We start from the raw sequence: 19,673 nt of genomic DNA on the forward strand, positions 1-19,673 counted from the left end.
GTTATTATATATTTGGTTTTTGTAGGTCTATAAGTGGAGAGCGGAGAAGTTGATGTTGGTTCTGAAAAGATACCCAAGTACAATACCATGAATGCATATGAGTCATCACCTTTAATGGAAGATTGCAGTTCATCAGGGAGCGACTCATTCCAAGGATGCATTCGTTTTACAAAGAACCAAGAATGGCATCATTATGTTAACAGATAGCCGTTGTCATGGTGTCGTAGACTTTTGTATCTTAAGGTCAATGCGGGCAGATGTGGACTCAAAGGTCTAGACAAGGAATGACAAACATGAGATAAGTGATTTAGTTAACACCCCTGATCAGTTTGAAGTTGTAATCACATCATTTATAACAATTAGTACTACTTGCACCCATTCACCTCAATTAGAGAAATAAATCAAGCTAATGATGACCCGTTTGCCGTATGCGTGCCGAGATGCGGCCAATCATACGGACGAATGGAGTACGGGATGATGCGTACTTTGTAACAATGGAGCTAAGATGGACTTGAATGTTTTAGGCAACTTCAATTAAAGAGTTAAGAGATACATTAAAAACAAAAAACACGGGTAGCATCACAAATATTTCGGCGTTGGAAAACAGAAATGGGGTCTTTTTTTGTGAGAGTGTCGTAGTATATTCTTTTTAAGTCCTTCCTTGCCTCGTTTAATTTAATAAACGGCAAGAACATTAAGAGCAGGACCAATTGAGTTTGTTGTATTAGTTGTAAATGCCCTCAAGCACACATCCAAAGTGAGACGTCGTCGCATGGATACAGCTTGAATTCATTTCCATTTAGCAGGTTTCCACGATCTTTGTTATGTCTGCTTTGTTTTGGACACAGCTTGGAGCAATTCATTTCCATTTTGCAGGTTTCCACGATTTTTTTAATCTAAAGGCTAATACTGTATATATTGAAATACACTATTTTCCCTACGCTATTTTGTTGGATCGAGACTTTGTCGAAGAAAAGTGAAGTGTAACATTCCGATGTATTCTCAAGCGAGTCAAGATTATCTTGCGGTTTCCACCCAGGTGACGAAGGCAGCAGTTCGGGAAGCGGCAGCGGCTGCACCGACGGCTGCACGACGGAGGCCGTCCTGGTCGGATCCGAAGCTCCGGTGATGGTAGCCGACAGAAGCGACGTCCACACGGCGGTGGCGGGCAAGACGCTCTCCCACGGACCCTCGCAACTGTTACTGCTAACCACCCTCATAGCGTCGTTCGGCACAATGCAGCCCGGATGGAGATAATACACCAGCGTCGGCTGCTCGCTAACGACTACGCCGCCGCGTACCGAGGCGCGTTGCTCCCTCGCCGGACCTGTTGGGCCTTCCGGAAGGTTTCGCGACTGACTGTGTGCGAGGAGTGAAATGCGTACAGTGCTGCATCCTTGTCATCCCCCCCCAAAAAAAAGCTTGGTGACGAAACTGACCAAAATGGCGGCGTTCAGAGTACATTTTTAAAATCATCGCAGGTGACAACTCACTTCCGGTGTTCCTGCCAGTTGTTTTGTAGAAAATGCAGGAATGTGCTTTTGTCTCCTTTGTACGACAACTGCGGTCAGTTTATCCTGTCTGCACCCCCCTGAAAGAAAAAAAAAAAAATGCTTACTCGATGCATGCAAGGAAATAAAGCTCAGATATGCTTTATTTATTCATTTCAATGCAAGCTTCTAAAGCTTTTAAGGTTTTGATTTGGACACGATTATATTCGCTACCTGAATAGATTTGAGTTTTTATTCAGATGGTGGTTTGACTTGAGGCGACTGCTTTCCTTCAAGTATCTCATGCTCCTCTTGGACTGCTTCAAGGGAACGGCTTTGCACACACATATTTTGCTGGCTTGAGTTGTTTGAATTGAACACTAATCCGAATACCTCCTTCTTTCCAATCAATGGAATTTTGTTCTCATGCAGTTTGCTATGACTCCAATATGTTTCCTTCGAAGGTCCCAGAAGGTAACGTGAGTGACTTAGTTAAGGACTGATAACCTTTTGTTTGAATACGCATCACATATAAAACAAAGGACACAAACGGCAGAATGCCGTTCTACTTTACTTTCCAGGGACCAACTTGTCAAAACAAAATCTATCTGTTATAAATCACTAGCTAACATGCTTCAATTACTATTTGTTTGTGGAAGCGTGTAGAGCATATATCAATTCTGACTACAGCAAGTTTTGCCCACTCAGTATTTACTTAACCATCAGAGCAGTTTTCCAAGCATAAGTTTGAAGATTGATGCTCTCTGCACAATATCCACCAAGCCGTCAATTTGAAACGAGTGCAGCGGTTAGAACCGGGGTGTCAAACTTATTTTTGTCGCGGGCCGCATCATAGTTTGCTTCAAAGGGCCATTCAAATTGTCAACCCAAATCAATGTATGAACGTCTTCTATTGTATATATAGTATAGGCTACACAACAGAGACTTATAAAAACTGAAATATTGAAATCAAATCAAATATTTAAAAATAACAATTATTTAAAAAAAAAAAAAACGAATGCTAATAAAAACTGCTAACAATATCTCTATTTTTTAAAAGTGAAAACAATTTGAAATTTTGGAATTGACATGAATACGATGCACAAGTTTGTCTTCGCGGGCCACCTAAAATGATGTGGCGAGCCGTATTGGGCCCCCGGGCCTTGACTTTGACACCTGTGGGTTAGAGCAAGGTGTAAAAGGTTTCAGACATGTTGCGGGGATACCAATAAGAAAAATGTTCATAGCAGCAGGGCTGGTACAGAATCACCAAGATGCAGCGTGCGGAAAGATAAATACCTGAAAAGTGAATCTCTTTTCTCAGCGGAGACTTTTTTTTTTTCTTCCCCAAAGCAGATGAACAGCTGCAGTGAGTTTCTCAAACAGATTACACGTTCCACGTAGCGGCCATGGAACATTACTCCTCTCCTTCGCTGCTCTCCAGAGGCAGAGAAAGCACTTTTCCCTCACGGCCCATGTCCTTAAGAAATTCTTAAACACAAATGACAAGCACAATGGAAACACGGTGCTCCCGTTGTCCTCTCAAATAAGCAAATATTTGAGTAGTTATCCGGTGAGACAACATTTGCAGCTAATTAAAAGTGTTTGTGTTTGACCATATGGTTTACCAGAGAGAAAAAGCAAGAGCGAAATTGAGAAGCAAATAAATTCTGTCATCTCGTTTCCGTGCATGAAGTGTATTAGCAAAGAGATTCACCATGGTGCGATTGAATCGGAGACAAGACTCCCCAGTGTAAAACAGAGAGCCAGTACAACAGAAATAGATGAGCAGAACTTTGCTTGAAGCTCCAACCGTTCGGAGACTTCGTGCACAACTCAATAATATGGCCAAAAAAGTTCCAAGGTGAGCAGCACCAAGAGCCCAAACAAAAATGTCTGGTAAAAATGAGACGGCCTTTATTGGTGTCCCTGAAATAATGTGAAGAAATACAAAAGACATGTTATGAAGTTGGTCCCATCTCCTAGAGACGCATTTAGCATTAATGTCGCGGAGGCTACTTTTTTTTTTTTTTTGTCTCATCATACTTTGTACCAGACGACAATGGCCACTGACTTGAGGTGTTTTATGCAAGGTCCTTTCCATTTTCGATGTAATGCACTTTTGCTGTGAGTGTGGCACTGTGTGTGTGTGTGTGTGTGTGTGTGTGTGTGTGTGTGTGTGTGTGTGTGTGTGTGTGTGTGTGTGTGTGTGTGTGTGTGTGTGTGAGTGTGTGTTTCATTTGCAAAATCAGGCAAACAAGGAGCACAGCTGCCGACGCACGTGTGTTTTAAGTGTTTTGGAAGTGTTGATACAGCAGACATGCCTTACCATTTTTTTAAATAAATGAATGGATTGCTCATTTGGCTTTTGTTACTGAAAATGATAGGAAGTAATATTAAAGATTTTGTTTTAAAATATTTCTTGACGTTTCTTGATCTGGGAAAAATACAAAAACTCCGAAGATGTCATTGTTCGTATTTGAGCAATATTATACTTGCATGTTTAAAATCCTGCAGTTAACTCTTGCCAAGATTGTTAGATTCCAATCTGCACTTGTCTGCAGTTCCGTGAGTTGGGCACACAATGTGCAAATGAGTCTTTTTAACTAGATTTGGAGTCAGCTCGTGCACTTTTTGAATCTGTGCCAATTTCAGGTTTCATCAGCAGGTGTTTATTGGCTCGTGTACGGGAGGGATTGACAATCAACACCTTCTGTTCTCTTTAATAGAATGAATTCTTGACACCTTGGTTGTTTAGTCAAGCTCCATGGAAAGTTCTGAGGGGCGGTTTTGATCAGTGTCTCCCAACTTGAAGGTTTTGGGGGCGAGCCCTTTACCAGCCAATCACAAGCTAGTGTCATTGCATTCAACCCAAGGGGCAATTCAATTAACTCATTCATTGCCAACCCAGTTAATATCTTTGACGTATATAACCGTCAATGGCACTGAATGAGTTAAGTTAATTTGTTTTTGTTTTTTTTTCAAATGAGCCTACATAAGTGCAGGCAGAACGTGAAACCTCCAGCAGGCTGCTATATTTCTGCCTTTATAAGATTAATAAAGAAAGCACAGATTGCTAATTGAATTGGTTGCTTTTCTTAATCATCTCAAAACGAGGACAGGTCAAATTGGCCGTTTGGTAACTCTGATAAAAGTACAAAGAATGAGGACAACGTGATCCCAAAAGATCCTTCATGTCAATAGAATTTTTATCAGAGCTTGGAAAAAGATTGTGTTTCAAAATAGAGCTGAGCAGGAATCCCCAAGTGATGCCGCTGAACCCAAAGAAGCTGCCGCAACAATGAAATCGAAATGTTTGGCAGCACGTCTGTCAAGTGCAGCCAGATTTTCAAGGTTGAAAGGCACCAGGAGCGACGTTTTGTGACCCGTACTCAAGGGTGAGAACAGCTGGGGACAAAAATCCAAAGCCCGCCACAGATGAGATGTCTCATTGAAGCACACTTGCAGTGAGCAGGGCATCTGTGACTTCTCGCTACTTGCACGTTAAGTGTTTGTGTTTCCCCACGGTCCTCCTCTTCAGCATTATTTGCTTTGGGTTGGGAGTGAGGCAATCCTGAAGTGTTCTTGATGACGCCGTGTTCCTGCCAGCTGCTTTGGCATCGGGTTATGTGTCGAAACGACAAGGTCGATGCCTCTGATTTTGTTGATTGCTGAAGACATTTGGGTGTCAGATCAAAAGCTGAAGTTAAGAAGTCTGGATTTGGTTTGTTTGTTCATTTAATTCATTAATTATTTATTTGTATTCATTTATTTAATTTTATATAATTTTTTCACATATTTATTTATATATGTTTATTCATTTATTTTATTTTATTTCACGTTATTTATGTATTTTATTTTATTTACGGTGACATACAGCAGCAGGTACTTGAGTGAAATCCTTGTAATTGCACTGAACCCGGTGGATAAAAATAAAATAAAGACAAGGAGTCTGTCATACCAAGAAATAAATACAATGAATCAAAACACAAAACAAAAACAATATATAATTGAGAGCATAACTCAACAGCATTCATCTTATGATCTGAAACTCAAATATCTTCAGTACACAGAATTGACCTTGCTGTTCCAATTCTTTTGGAGGGGCCCGTACTTTCCAACAAACAAAAATTCCAGTCGTGTACTAGTTTGCAGCAAACACCAGAAGAAAGCCTCATCGAAACGGCAACTTTTCTCGAGCTGTCAAAAGCCACTGCTCCAGTCAAACACGGCTGTGATTTATGCAGACACTTGAAATCAAACCTTAGAGTGTCTTGCCGGGGTGCTGGGCCACCACGGGCTGCCGGAGCACCTCCACCCTCTTACATATTTGACAAATCTCAAGAACTCTGCTGGAAGGTGAAGGAGAGAGGAGTGCATGAAGTAAAGGGGTGGGGGGGGGTTCCTCAAAAGAGCTCCCTTCATTTTGTGTTTTGAAGAGTGCTGTCAAAGTCGTCACAAATTTCCCACCGGTCTCCGTTTGCATCGGGTTTTGATGACGGCAAAAGGCCACGGCATTTAAGTTACATCATCTTCAAACGGTGTCGCATGTTGTCAGGCCATGCAGAAAAATATCTTTCAACTCGTGAACAAAAGACAAAAAGCGTTGTGCAATTCCACATCCATTACATCTAAGTAGCTCCTCCAAACATCAATTTATTCATTTGTACGACGGCATCGATGGAGACTGCGCCACATATGAACCGGAATTATTCATTACAAGCTTTCTTTCTGTATGTACAATTATTTATATGCTTCAATTATGGATAAAGTGCCGAGAAAGGGGCAACTCAGATGTGATATGGAAAGGCGTTTTTTTTTTTTCTTTTCTGAGACCATCCTGACAATTTGCTCTCAACAAACAAATAATGACGCTTCCATTGTGATCTAGTTGAAATAAAGCAGCCAGCTTTAGACAGCTGCTTTAATGGGAAAATAATCATCTTGCTCATTCTGTTTTATGCATCTGGACTATTTGAACAACAACAACAATAACATGAACAACCTGATGATGACTGCAATAAAAAAAATAAAAAAAATCCAATATATGAAATTAGTTATGGACCCGATACAGATCCTTGCGGAACATCGCATTTTACGTATCTGTAATTTCACTGAGATGACTGAATGAATTTGACTTAAAATATAAAAATGATTTCTTGCCGCAGATATGCAATCACTTTCAAAGTCGGCTACGATTTGCTTCTTGGTGAGATGGCTAACGCAAAACAAATTGTCTTGAGGTACGATGAAAACATTTTTAAACCTATCACCATCTTGATGATCTTTTGGAAAGGATCTAATGTGTAGAATTCTGTGACACGAGACGTGCCTTTTGGTTGTCCTTCAAAGAACTTGAGCTGCAGATTGAAAGTAGGGTGCTAACTGTGAATCTGAGGATCTTGTTAATAGATCCTCTGGTGACACATTTCATTCAGGCCGCCGTTGTAATTGCTTTTTACATGACAAAGTAATAGTGTTAGGGCTTTGGAGACATAGAAAAGTCCCTTGGACATTGAGAAGTTTGAAATTAAACCTTGCTTTTTCAATTTACCCTCCCATAAGAGCCCAGCAATTAAATGGATTGAACCCAACGCTACGTAATACGACATAAATACGTTTGAAAGGCAGCAGGTGGGTGCGTGGGATACATTTTTGTGTCAGCTCACTTTGCTGACCCCTTACGTGACATTGATCAGTGTTATTTATTTATAAATAATGTCACAAAGAGTCGAACACGGGAGTACTTATTTGCTAACTTCCTTTTGCCTGCGAGGAACAATTGGTATCGACACACGCCGTCTGCGACTTCCTGTGGCGACATCACATCGACATTAGTCAAGTAACTCCTTCCTGAATGATTTGCACTCCAAATGTTGTTTACTTTGCACGATCAACAACGCGCTGCTGCTCTACATAAAACATATGTGGCCCTACCGCCAGTTGGACTGCATCATTTAGTAGGGTTTAGTCTTACTTTGATATTATAGAATATCTATATGATAAGTTTTTCCATTCTTCAAAGTTGGAGTTTCATTGCATTTGCACCGAGGCTTTTTATTTTATTTTGGAATATTACATCTTGGTGATGCGCACATTTGAACTCAGGATGTAGTGTGGAGAAAGAAAATGTAAAACTATCCTCGTATGGATTAACGTATCACCACATTGCATCCCGTGGCAGTGAAGCTTGCCGGCAGTGTGTCATTGTATATTTGCCGCACATTATAGCTGAATCTCACATAAGCCCCATTCTGGATGCTTTAAGTCATTTTCTATCATCATGCATTTTTTACTTGTGAACATCACATCCAAGCTTTCCAATCATTTCCCTTATCGTCCTCTCTGTCTGACTCTCCCAGCGGATTCGGGATAAAGAGCAGAACAATCCTAGATCGCAGAGACAGAGATTACCCTCCCTGATCTTCCAACAGAAAAAAATAAATAAATAGTAAAACCCGTCCGGGGGGGCTCAGTGCGGACTGACTGCACATTAGCATGTAGCATTGAGGAGAAAAAGACGGTTTACCCTTTTGACCTACCACTTGACTTCCGAATGAGACGAATGGAGAAAGCCCGTGCTATGTTCAGGCTGACACCACAACGATAAAAAAAAAAAAAAGAAAATCCAAAGCATGTCTAGCATTTGCATTGGGCGGCAGGTACAAAATGCTTTTCAACAGACTAGACAAAGCTGAAGTGGATTACAAGCCAGAAAGCAGCCAAGATTTGTTGGCGAGCAGATCCGACATTTGCAGCATTTTGTTAAATATGTCAGCAAAGAATAACTCGCTCATGACACACCGGAATTATAAATTAGTGGGAAATTGCACTGCTACCAGCAAAGATGAGAAATTGTCATTTCTATTTCTAGTCATTCATTTCTCACCATATTAACGCTAATAAAAATAAAAAAGTGTCAGGCTTTTCACTGTTAACCTTCTTGTTACATTCAAAATGTTTTATCCTTCAACTTCAAAAAGTTCTGGAAGGTGATAATTTAATTCATGCAGAGAAGTACCTGACTTTTTTTTTTTGCAGTATGTGGTGGGGCTGTCATATTTAAAAATAAAAAATCAGCCAAGATGTGAAAATTCCATATGTGCGCACCAGCGTAAGCTTCCGCTTTACCACGTAATTAGAAACGATGAATTATGCATCATTTGGTGGCATAAATAGAACTGGCACAACAGTCGACCTCAATGCAGCCGGATGAAGTCATGTGGCGGCGTCCATCTTGCGTCAGGGAACCATTGCAAGAAAGAGACTGATCAAATATTTGACTTTCAGTCTGTATAATAAAATATTTGTCTTTTTATTTGTTATCCGCCCAGTGCTGTAACCTTTGAAGGAAGTTTGGTAGTTCTAAAGTCTGCTGCTTGAAGGTCACATTGCATTTGACTGCACAAGAATTCTTTTCAGTGCTTCACACTGAATTTGATGTTGAAAATAGATCACTATTTTAGTCCATGCTTGTGCAACAAATTATTGATAACGTTTGAAGATTTATTTTTATATAACCAACTGACCTACTTGTGCAAGTAAACACATGCATAGAATTGACTCTCAAAAATAAATGACTTGATTGATAGACTAAATAAATGACAAATAGTCGCTCTCGATGAACAATGTGTCAAGGATCGGAATGGAGCAGAGAAGGATAAAAGGAACAAGCCAACAGAACCGGCAAAGTCAACGGGACTGACTGACAGGGCTGGCAAACGAAAACCCAACTAACGGAGACACAAGAAACTAGCGACAACAGAACATGAGACAAGAAATAATCCGAAAAGGGTGTGACACGCAGACAGGACTTATATACGCGACAGGTAACGAGAGGCAGGTGACTGTGGTTAGTACATCGATTGAGAGTAGACACAGGAAGGGAGGGGCGAGCACACAGACAATGACCTCCACATAATGGACTGACCGGGGGCGAGTCGTGACACAATGGAGGCCAAACATCAACAAGACTGGTTGAATTATCTTTAATTTACATTATATTATTAAAATATGTTACGTATTAATTTTGGATATGGTAGAACATAAATACAAAATTCAATTTTGTTTATGAAAATATTTTTTTTCCTAGTAAAGATCAGAACTACTCTATTTTCCAGTAGAACCTGGGCTCTCTCTGAGAACCCAGAAATTGAACCATCACCGAAAAAACAATGTTAAATAAATTAGCATGTAGTCTTTGATGTTAGCGATATTTTTGACAGTATCAAACAGCCGTGCTACGTTTTCCAGATGACCCCAGGATAGATATCAATACAATTTAAAATTCTCCAAACAAATCTATCAATTATAATAATGTGAGAAATATTAGGAAGATATTTAAAAGGCTGACACAATGCTAGCTGGTGACAATGATACATTTCTGCCTTTAACAAGGTCGTCATTACGCCGATCAGAAATGCCACGGCGCTAACAACAGCTCCTATATTTCCATCCATGAGAACTTCCTGCGCTATCTATATTTTTGGTGTGCTGGTGAAAGTCGCCTACAGTAGATACGCTGAATTAGGTATGAGAATTTCCTCCGAAATGTCTTCAAGCACTATGGACATTCAAACTCTGCACCAGCAACGAGGGAGCATCGGTTTTAATGTTGTTTTCCATTATTTACAGTGAGGGAGTTTTCTCGCGTCGTATTTTGGGTCTTGTGGGAATTTGGGCCACAATCCTCATACCGTATTCTTGGATGGTAGTATTACAGTGGCAAGACATGAGCTTCAAATTTATACGAGTATGCAATGGTGAATGAATGGCGGGCAAGGATTATGTCGATAGCCAAAGCGCAAAATTTCAGTTCTGAAAAAAATATGCAAAATTGTGCTAGAACATCAGATTTATTTATGACAAGATGTATTAGCAATGCCGAGCAGAAGCTGTCTTATCATCTAATCATCCAAAGTGAAATCAACCAGAGAAAATCCTGCAGACAAACATTTTTGCACTTTGGCTATCAATATGACGAACAAAGAGTTGATTTGAATCTGCAGCTCCAGATGAATAAAAGCAATAAAACATAAAAGGACACAATATTTCTTTTATCTCTTTCACAAGAGCAGGAAAGATATCAAATATATTTCTTTTGTTTTGGATGCAAATATTAGTCAGTGTTTTCCGTAATCCCTTCCTTGACACGATCCAGTGTGAGCAAGAGTGCACATCTCGTACTGTACAGCAAGATTCCCTCAACCATTCATGGATGGCATTTTCCATTTCTCTGCAGCAAAAAAAAATCCTGGCAGCTGACAATCTGCATATTGTGCATTGTATGTAGCGCCAAGCAACAAGCTGAAAAGATTGGATTTGTCTTTCAGACGCTCCAGGAGCTTGCAGAGTCTGAAAGACGACGGAAATTTATATATCTATATATCTATATATCTATATAGATATATAGATATATATATACACACATATATGTATTATTTTATTTTTTTTACTCTCTCTTTCTCCATCATGCCTTCAAATTTAAATAGACCAATTAAACTGGCTGTAAGAATATAGAGGAAAGGAAAATGTTCGACATTTCCTTGGAAAAGCATTACAGAGAAACTGTTTGCAAATTGCATATTCCTTTCAATATTTTGCCACTTGTGCTGACGCCTCAAAGTGCTAATGCCTGTCTTTAAAATCAAATTACTTTGGCTCTCCTTAATGTTTTTACAGCAGACTGCCACGATTTGCATGACTGAAGGCCACGCATCACACAGTTAAAGCTTTACATTTCCGAAAAGAGACTGTAGTTAGTGTTGAAAATGATACTTAACAAAATAATCTTCCGTTAGTGAAAGCAGGACATGTTCTTTAAAAGTCTTTGCAAGGATGCACGCATGGCCTGTGTGTCCTGCACTGTGGCATGTTCGTGTCACATGTCCTCATTTTGTTCAACGAGGTTAAAACTCAACATTTACGACCGTTACAATGCCAGGAGCACATGTAAGCAAGTCATCGTCATGGCGACAAAGTTTGCAGTCAGTCTGATGCTCCTGGATGAGACCTTCACCTTCGCTTCCTTTATCGGTGGGTGATGATGATGATGATCACTTGACACATTTGGATTCACTGAAAAGAGAGCACAGCAGGATTACACAAGAAAGTCAATAATAGCTAAATTGGAAGAAAAGAGGCTAGTTTGAGAAGCTTTGTATTCCGTTTGTCTGCGTAATTCCAATCTCCAAAGGAGAATCCCCAATCAATTGCATTTTACTTTTGGATATTCATTTTTGATTCTTGCATAACATACATTCCCATTAGCCTACAAGAATAAAACTTGATCACTGCGGCATCTGAAATCAAACACCTATTGATCCACTCTGAAGCAGTCCCCAGGACAGCCATTTGAATGCACATAACGGTGAACATCCACACCTTGTATTGATTTTTTTTTTCCTTTTATCAAAGTTTAAGAGGCTCTGCTAGCGCAAAAAAGCAGTAAGACTAAATTTTCGGATAAATTCTTTCATGTTCTTTTGTACCAGCCAAATAATTTATGACACAGCTAAAAATATCCTTGGTGGATAATCACTCTTACCTTCCAAAGTCATTATCGGAGTACATTTAGAGTATAATGACTGAATGTACATGACAGGTGACCTATTCAAGGTGAGAAAAAAAAATATTGGTATTCTGTAAGCTCATGCCGTATAATTTGCACGTTGGGGTCGATAGGGAGCTCATCAGCTGACTTGAATCAACTTTATCATGACACGTTGTAATAAAGTCGTGGGAAAAAAAATGTAATATTAAATTATGTTCTCATCTTTTTCTCATTTACGGCTTTTATTCCCTGTTGTGGCAAATCATCATGCTGTTCCAAGCTGTTAGTAGATGAGAGAAGTTTCCCTCAAGCAGTATGAGACTTTGAAAGCGCATTGATGGTGCACAATGTCAACTTTGAAAGTAAACTACACTTCGTTAGCTGCGATTTTGTTTCACAGCGTTTTTGGAAAGTCAAGCCACAGCCGAGCGGTTCGGATGTTTGAAAAGCTTGCTCGGACAATGAGGCTCAGTGTGAAGAGAGACATAGGTCAGAAAAAGAAGCTTACAACTGAAGTGAAATCGATAGCCGCTGATTCCTGAGGACCGCAAAGGATCAATAGTGTGCTAACTGCAGAAGGGGAAAAAACACTTAACACATGAAGTGATGGAAAGTTTCTTCTGTGCCGTGGTCATATGAGGGTCAATTTTACACGATGTTCAAAGGCTTCTGCCATATCACGAAGGTCCGGTCTGCCATACTGTGTCATGGTACTTTATCTATTTAAATTGACAGTAAAGTTCAAGTGAATATTAGTTGCCAAACTGCTGCTTGTTAAGAAGTAAGTGAAGGTGTGTTCGCTACCGTCGCTAACTTCATATTTATATTTTTCTTGAACGGAAAAGCAAAAATTGTTTTTCAAAAATCGTCCAATGATGGCCCGCATCTCCAGAAAAAAAAAAATCGGGTCGCTTGTAAGTCAAAAATTGTTTTTCAAAAATCGTCCAATGATGCCCTGCATCTCTAGAAAAAAAAAAAAAAAAAGTCGGGTCACTTGTAAGTCAAAATTGTTTTTCAAAAATCATCCAACGATGGCCCGCTTCGCTAGAAAAGCAACAAAAAAAGTCGGGTTGCTTGTAAGTCAAAAATTGTTTTTCATAAATCGTCCAATGATGGCCCGCATCTCTAGAAAAAAAAAAAGTCAGGTTGCTTGTAAGTCAAACTCACTGAAAATTCCAGCCTGAGGGAGAAATCTCAGTAGCATTTAAGCATTGATTTTGCTGTGATTTGACATTATTAGACTGCTGCTGCCAGAAATAAAGCCTGAGATAAACTCTTAACCCTGAGAGAAATCTTTTCACTCTGCACTGAACTAAAGTTCGAAGGATTACACAGACATTATTAAGAATAGGATGAAAAACCCAACAATCCAGTTTTATAATCTGGCGTGAGCGTGTGCGTGAATGTGTTGGACGAGTTTGTGTTAGTCTGAAGTGGATCCAGAAATTCTTCTTTTCCTGAGTTTCCTTTTTTATCATCACCTATTTGTAGAAATATTGCTCGGGTTGTCTTGCTCCAACAAAGTCGTATTACAATAAAAGGAGCAAAAGATATTTTTCCCAAAACGGATGCTGCGTTTTCTGACTGCACAAACAAGAAAGAAGGATAAAAATTGTGTTGTGTGACAGCGGGGGAATATCTTCAGATTTGGAGACAAAACAGAGCAACGCTCCTCTTTTACCGAAGCAGATAAAGAAATATTTTTGGGAGGTCTCCTTTTATTCTGGAAGGGCTACAATGGATTAGATCTTCTTACACTTATGTGAAAGTGTATCGAAGGTTAATTGCATTTCATAAAGGCCGAGCCAAGTGCGGCATATTTCAAGAGAAGCCGCAACCTAGTAAGTGTAAACAAGAATGACAAGTGCTTCATTCTAAGGGAGTAGATTTTTGCCTTCGTTAGTTTTGTTTACCCTCGAACAAAATGAACTCAGAAGAAATGCAAGAAACCACTTGAGACCACTTGGAGGGACGTCTAAGTGCAGGCACAACAATTGCAAATAACGGTGTCGGAGACGCTATACTACTTTCATTAAGCCTTGACATTCAGGGAATGCGGAAGAAGCAAAGTGCTTATCTCCCCAAATTCTATCGATTTGCGATGTGCCATTAATTTGCCCGGAAATGATCTGCTAATGTTTTTTTCCTCCTTTTTCAATAGCCAGTCAATCTCGAAACGTCACATTTGACTTTTAGATGTGCTTCAAATTTGTATTTACTGTGAAGCAGTGGCAGATTCAGCTGTGCATCACCTAATTGGGAGCGAGTGATGCGGGTGGAGGAACGTATATCATCGGAATGGGCTTCAAGTCCTTTGTTGTGTTAGAAATGAAAGCGTTCTAACTTTAGTAAAAGTGACAAATTCAGTTTCCGTGGGTACTGTAAAGCACCCCCATACTTTTATGCAGTGCTTGACCATCACAGCGATGTTTAAAAGTGAGGTGAACCTATATATATATCTTTTTTTTTTTATTTGTTTATTTATTTATCTTTATTTATTTCATTATCTGTATTTATTTATCTGTATTTATTTATTTTATTTATGTATGCATTTTATTTATTTATTTATTTATTTGGTGGTTGGCCACTAAAGTGCGACAAATGGCTTTAAAAGACAAGGCCCAATTTTGTCCACACGAAAGATGGTCAAATTTTCCCTTTCAACACCTTTGCAATTGCAATCTTTCCTGATCAGGCAGGATAATGGGTGCAGAAAAAAAATATATACAACCCGATTTAACCGAAACAAAGGCAGCATAAAATCAAGCGGCTTAAGTTACACGGTGTAGATAACAAAAGCAGACAACGAGTTATTTGACTACGATTCCTATAAAGCGGTCACCTTGAATCAGGCCAGCCTGCCTTTGTCTGATTGAATTTACCTTCTGCAGCTAACGGATTTCAAATGTCTGGCCCCAATAAAACAAGCATCCGTCCGTCCGTCCCGCAATTATAGCACAGCGCAGATCAATGGATTCTAATTCAAGGGTGAAGCATTATTCTAAAACGCTGAGGCCCTCTCAGCATCTCGGCATGGGGTTAACACAATGATCAAGTGCTTTGCTTATATCCTCCGCCGCCGCAGCAGCCAGCGCCACACTCAGACTATTCATGTCCAGGAATTCCATCACCACAGCCTCCATTACATCCTCCGAGCAGTCAATATTGGGCTCTGACGGCCAGTCACTCAGACTCAGGTTGCGCAAACGCACACACGGGCAGAATATAAATCGGAATGAAAGCTCTGCACCTGTGGCCGGTGCCACACCTTTTTTTTCAAGCAGGATGCATTCCATCTCAGCAGCTCAAATTGAAAAAACTAATATACAAAGAAAGGAGGGGGGGGGGGGGTCTGTCAGTAAAAAAAAAGAGTGCAGGGATTGATGCTTATAAATACAGTTCTATTCTAATCTCAATGTCATTTTGTTTCTAATATAATGTTGGCCAAATATATCAAAATAACACAGAGTGTTTTTAAATAATTATTATGACGCGACTGTTCCATTGGGGGAAAATAGTCGCTTCAAAACAACAATTTCTGCCAACTTATATAAGACACGTTGAAAATAACGTCATTAATATCCTAACACAATGAATCGGAGCGAATGTCATCAGTGTTTAAAGCACTTGCCTTTCTCCGTAAAGAAAAAAAACAAATCAGCTGCTTGCCACAAAATGGTCTTTCTCCCTTTTTTTGTCAAGCCTCACAAAGCTCGACCCAAGAAGCCAAATAGATGTGAATAGCACAAGGTCATTCTGTTTTGCTCCGGCCTTCGCCAATCTGTCTCGCTTTGACGATAAGCGCCAAAAGGATGTGTGAGTGGGTGTTTGAATAAAAGAAGATTAAAAGTGCTTAAAAAGTGATTGAAATATGTTTTGTATGCGACTGTCAATCTAAATGTTGCTGTTTCAAATGATGGAGGATTTGTGATTTATTTCTCTCATCTGGTTTCATAGGTGACTTGTGCACAAAGTCCAACTCCAAGGGCAAAAGAAATATGCAAACAACACCAAAAATATAATATTTACAAAAACAAACTGATCAAACTCGGGAGCCAATGATGGCGTTTTAATGAAACACCTTGATCATAATTTCTCATAAATAAATTAAAAACACTTTCATTTAATGGAAAAGAAGATGATTTTCTAATTAGCATGATCACACCCTACCCAGTTCTGATGCAAGTCATCTGAGAAAACACAATTTCCATAATAAAGTTTCTAAATGCGTTGTGATCTCTTTGGTATTAACCTTCCATTAACCTTTCCATAAACACGGAGCGTCTCGGAGCTTTTATTTCCTGGGACTGCGCAGCAACAGGCATGGCCCAAATTCATCAGACTGGCTGTGGAATTGCTTATGCTTGATTAAGCTACTGATAGCTCTTCGCCATGCCGAGGCGAGGGTGAACAACTGGCACAAGCTGCTTGTGAGCCAGGAGGCGCAAATAAAATACAACATCTGGTCCATCATCATGTCCTGCTTTACTCAGGTCAACTTTAAGAAAGAAATGCATGGAGACAATCTGGAATATCTTTCCAACACAAGACACAACTCTATTTATTATAGTTATAATATTATTTCTATATAAAACTAATCTTGCCGGAATCAAGACGTTCAGAAAAACATATGGGTGAAAGAATTATGCTGCAGTGTGAATCAAAAAGTCATCTGATTGCATTTATTTATTTATTTATTATTTTAAGAGGAAAGTTTTAATTTAAGGGATTTGGTGGTATAGCAATAATGGATGTGTCCAAAAAAAAAAAAAATGGCAAATGTGAATATTTTAGGATAATATACAATAGTTGAAAACTCAGAAAAAAGAAAAAACCCACACATCTCTTGAGTCTTTTTTTTTCCCTTCTGTGAGAACAAATCAGGATTTGAATTGGCACGCTTATCTTGGCGTAGCCAGGCAACTGCTCTCGTGCACATCATACACTTGCAGGCACCTCAGGACTCACAAATGTCATGCATTGAAAAAACACTTGCTTCTCCCATTGCAGCTCACCAGAATATATTCCAATGTTTTTCAAATAGTAACCGGGCGTAAGCGAGCAACACTGCGTGACTGTGTGCGTCCGCCCCAAAAGGACCTCAGTCTGACAGCTGCTCCTGAAGCTCACTCGGGTTCTCCCAGTAGATGATTAACTTTGTGAACCATTAAGTGGCTTCATCCCCTCAGCAAGGAAAAAAAAAAGATCAACCTGGAGTCTTCCCTCTGAGGATTAGGACAATCCCTTGGACCTCATCAAAGGGACTCCAAGGTGAAGAGGGCTGCTGTGAAGAGCACCAGAAACCAAAAAGTCAAGTAGATGCCTCTAAAGAAAATTGATAATAAAATAAAATCATCTGGATCCAAATACATTTTGAATCCACGTCAAGGTACATTTGACTTATTTAGCCATTTTCAGCAGTAAAAAGTTCATTTTTGTTTTTCATGAACTTTTTATGAACAACAAATTAAAAAGTATCTTGCCACTTGCTGCCGACTGAATTCAATGAAATCAAATTATTCAATTTAATTCAGCCACAATCAGCAAAACAAGGCCAAGTTTGAGCTCAGTGCTCTCGGTAGAAATCAAGAAATCCAGTGACCATAATGACAGATGATTAGAAAGCGTAACGCCGCAACCTTCCTTTTAACTTGACTTGAAAATTCCCCGACAAGGTCTGAATGTGGCATGAAATAAGGTACGGAAGGAAGCATGGCCAATTGATATTTAATTAATGGCAGGTCCGCCTGGAGGGCCCCGGCTCATCTGCCGCACGTCTCATCCAATATTCATGATTTACAAGCGGGCTTCTTGCCACATCAAACTTTCCACGCGATAGCGAGCAAAGATGTTGAGTAAGATTAGGCCGCTGCATGAGTACGGAACTTAAAGGAACTCTGGAGACTAAATTGGAATGCGAGCCAACTCGTAAATTGTTTTCTATGCACATCCATCGTTCTGCATGGCCAAGCAGCAGAAGTTTAAAAACAACAACACAAGAATGGCTAAGAACAAAACATGGAAGTACCGTATTTTCCGCACTATAATGCGCACCGAAAAACCTCCAATTTTCTCAAAAGCCGACAGTGCGCCTTATAATCCGGTGCGCCTTATATATGGACCAACATGGATTCGTGGATGAGGACTAATTTATTAAAGTAAGCTTTACGTGTTTGTTTTGTGTGTTGTGTGATCTTGTTATTGATCTATTGTTATTGTTTTTACTATTTCGAGTGTTCCTATATTGTCCTATATTGTGATTGCATTTGAGCGTTTGAGCAACGTTGAGTTATTTATTCTATGCGCCTTATAATCCAGTGCGCCTTATATATGGACAAAGTTTTAAAATGGGCCATTCATTGAAGGTGCGCCTTATAATCCAGTGCACCTTATAGTGCGGAAATGTAGGATGTATGACAATGTAGGAAAGAAGAGCAATCGTTATGCTAACAAATATTAGCTAAAAGCTACTATCATTGTTCTCTTTATTTCCCCAAAGAGAACATTCCTTTCTGACTTCAAGAACGATACGGCATAATTTGCAGGTCGAGTTTACACCCCGACTTGGCCCACGCTATAAAAAATACAAAGTAAATGCCGTCTTCTTCTTCACGGGAGCCCACGGCAGTGTTATTAAAGTGCCTGGCTGTGTTATGATGATAGATCTCCCCACCAAGTTTTGGACCTCCAGTGACCACAATTTACACTCAAAATAGAGAGATTGGAAGTGCAGACAAGTGATACAAGCAATAAAGTCTGCCTCAGTCACATACGCTGGCCCGGTTCCTTTCAACACAGAACCATTTGGAGACAACTGTTGATGCACATCTGAGACGGCACGTCCTTCCTGACAACTAACATCACTTTTAGTACATAAAACAGCGCTGTGCGTATTGTACAACGTCGGGGCTAGCTAATCAATTATGCAACAGCTTGGTGACAGAAACAGGGAGAACCCACCGAGTCTCCGCCTGCCAGTCACAATCATGACTGTTTGCCAATTTCCCACCAGGCCTCAGTGACAAGCCGCTGGATGGCAAGTGCGATAATCGATGGTTCCGACGGTCAAGCCCGGACCGCACATTAGCAATCGGATCGAATCTCTGCAGGAAGTGCGGGCGGTAATCAATGGCGGGCGAATGCTGAATGGCAGTATTGCTGATCAATAACTATTCATTGTCAGGGACCACATTTTACACAAATAGGACACTTCATAATGTGGTGTTGGCTCATTAACATGCGCAATTAAGATTGGGCCGAATTGCGAGTACTAATGGAGACACGCTTGGGACATTTATCGACAGTTGCGAGATGGATCTGCCAACTGTGGGAAACAACCTGCGCTCCATGGAACTACATAAATTTTACGCAACCCAAAAAATAAATGCAGCTCTCTAACGGCACATATTTTGTGTTTTGATTTGAGGAGTTGAGAAGGGCACACTTTGCTGGAACTGCCAATCAGGCTGAAATTATTCCTTGTGGTTTGCGTGTCCGTGGAAACTGCGACACCCACAGGGGGATCGCTGATAATCATCGGCTCACTGATGGGCGAGCGATACGATCATGTGGTTGAAATTCTGTTGACAAACGTCCGTTTTTACTGCCACATGTTTATCATGTTCAATCTT

The 19,673-nt window shown here is 40.0% G+C and overlaps 2 protein-coding genes and 1 long non-coding RNA gene across 4 annotated transcripts in view; 1 reads left to right on the forward strand and 2 right to left on the reverse strand.

Moving 5' to 3' along the window:
* Nucleotides 1–1,412, forward strand: part of gpc6a (glypican 6a) — a 47,904-nt gene extending 46,492 nt beyond the window's left edge. For both annotated transcript variants that reach the window (XM_037247780.1, XM_037247781.1), the window contains one exon: nucleotides 1,040–1,412. In XM_037247780.1, coding sequence (XP_037103675.1) covers nucleotides 1,040–1,257 — 218 coding nt within the window. In that variant the 3' untranslated portion in view covers nucleotides 1,258–1,412. The remainder of the gene's footprint in view (nucleotides 1–1,039) is intronic.
* Nucleotides 184–2,949, reverse strand: LOC119120680. The gene is made up of 3 exons (XR_005097564.1): nucleotides 2,790–2,949; nucleotides 1,494–1,591; nucleotides 184–273 (listed from the first exon to the last, which is right to left on the reverse strand). It is a non-coding gene; the product is annotated as an uncharacterized LOC119120680 (long non-coding RNA).
* Nucleotides 2,950–9,462: 6,513 nt separating this feature from the next.
* Nucleotides 9,463–19,673, reverse strand: part of gpc5a (glypican 5a) — a 48,426-nt gene continuing 38,215 nt past the window's right edge. Inside the window, exon 9 of the mRNA XM_037247494.1 lies at nucleotides 9,463–11,567. Within this exon, the coding sequence (XP_037103389.1) occupies nucleotides 11,422–11,567 (146 nt within the window). The 3' untranslated portion in view covers nucleotides 9,463–11,421. The remainder of the gene's footprint in view (nucleotides 11,568–19,673) is intronic.

Source organism: Syngnathus acus, chromosome 3 (assembly GCF_901709675.1).
Source record: "Syngnathus acus chromosome 3, fSynAcu1.2, whole genome shotgun sequence".
In the NCBI taxonomy this organism is placed as follows: domain Eukaryota; kingdom Metazoa; phylum Chordata; class Actinopteri; order Syngnathiformes; family Syngnathidae; genus Syngnathus; species Syngnathus acus.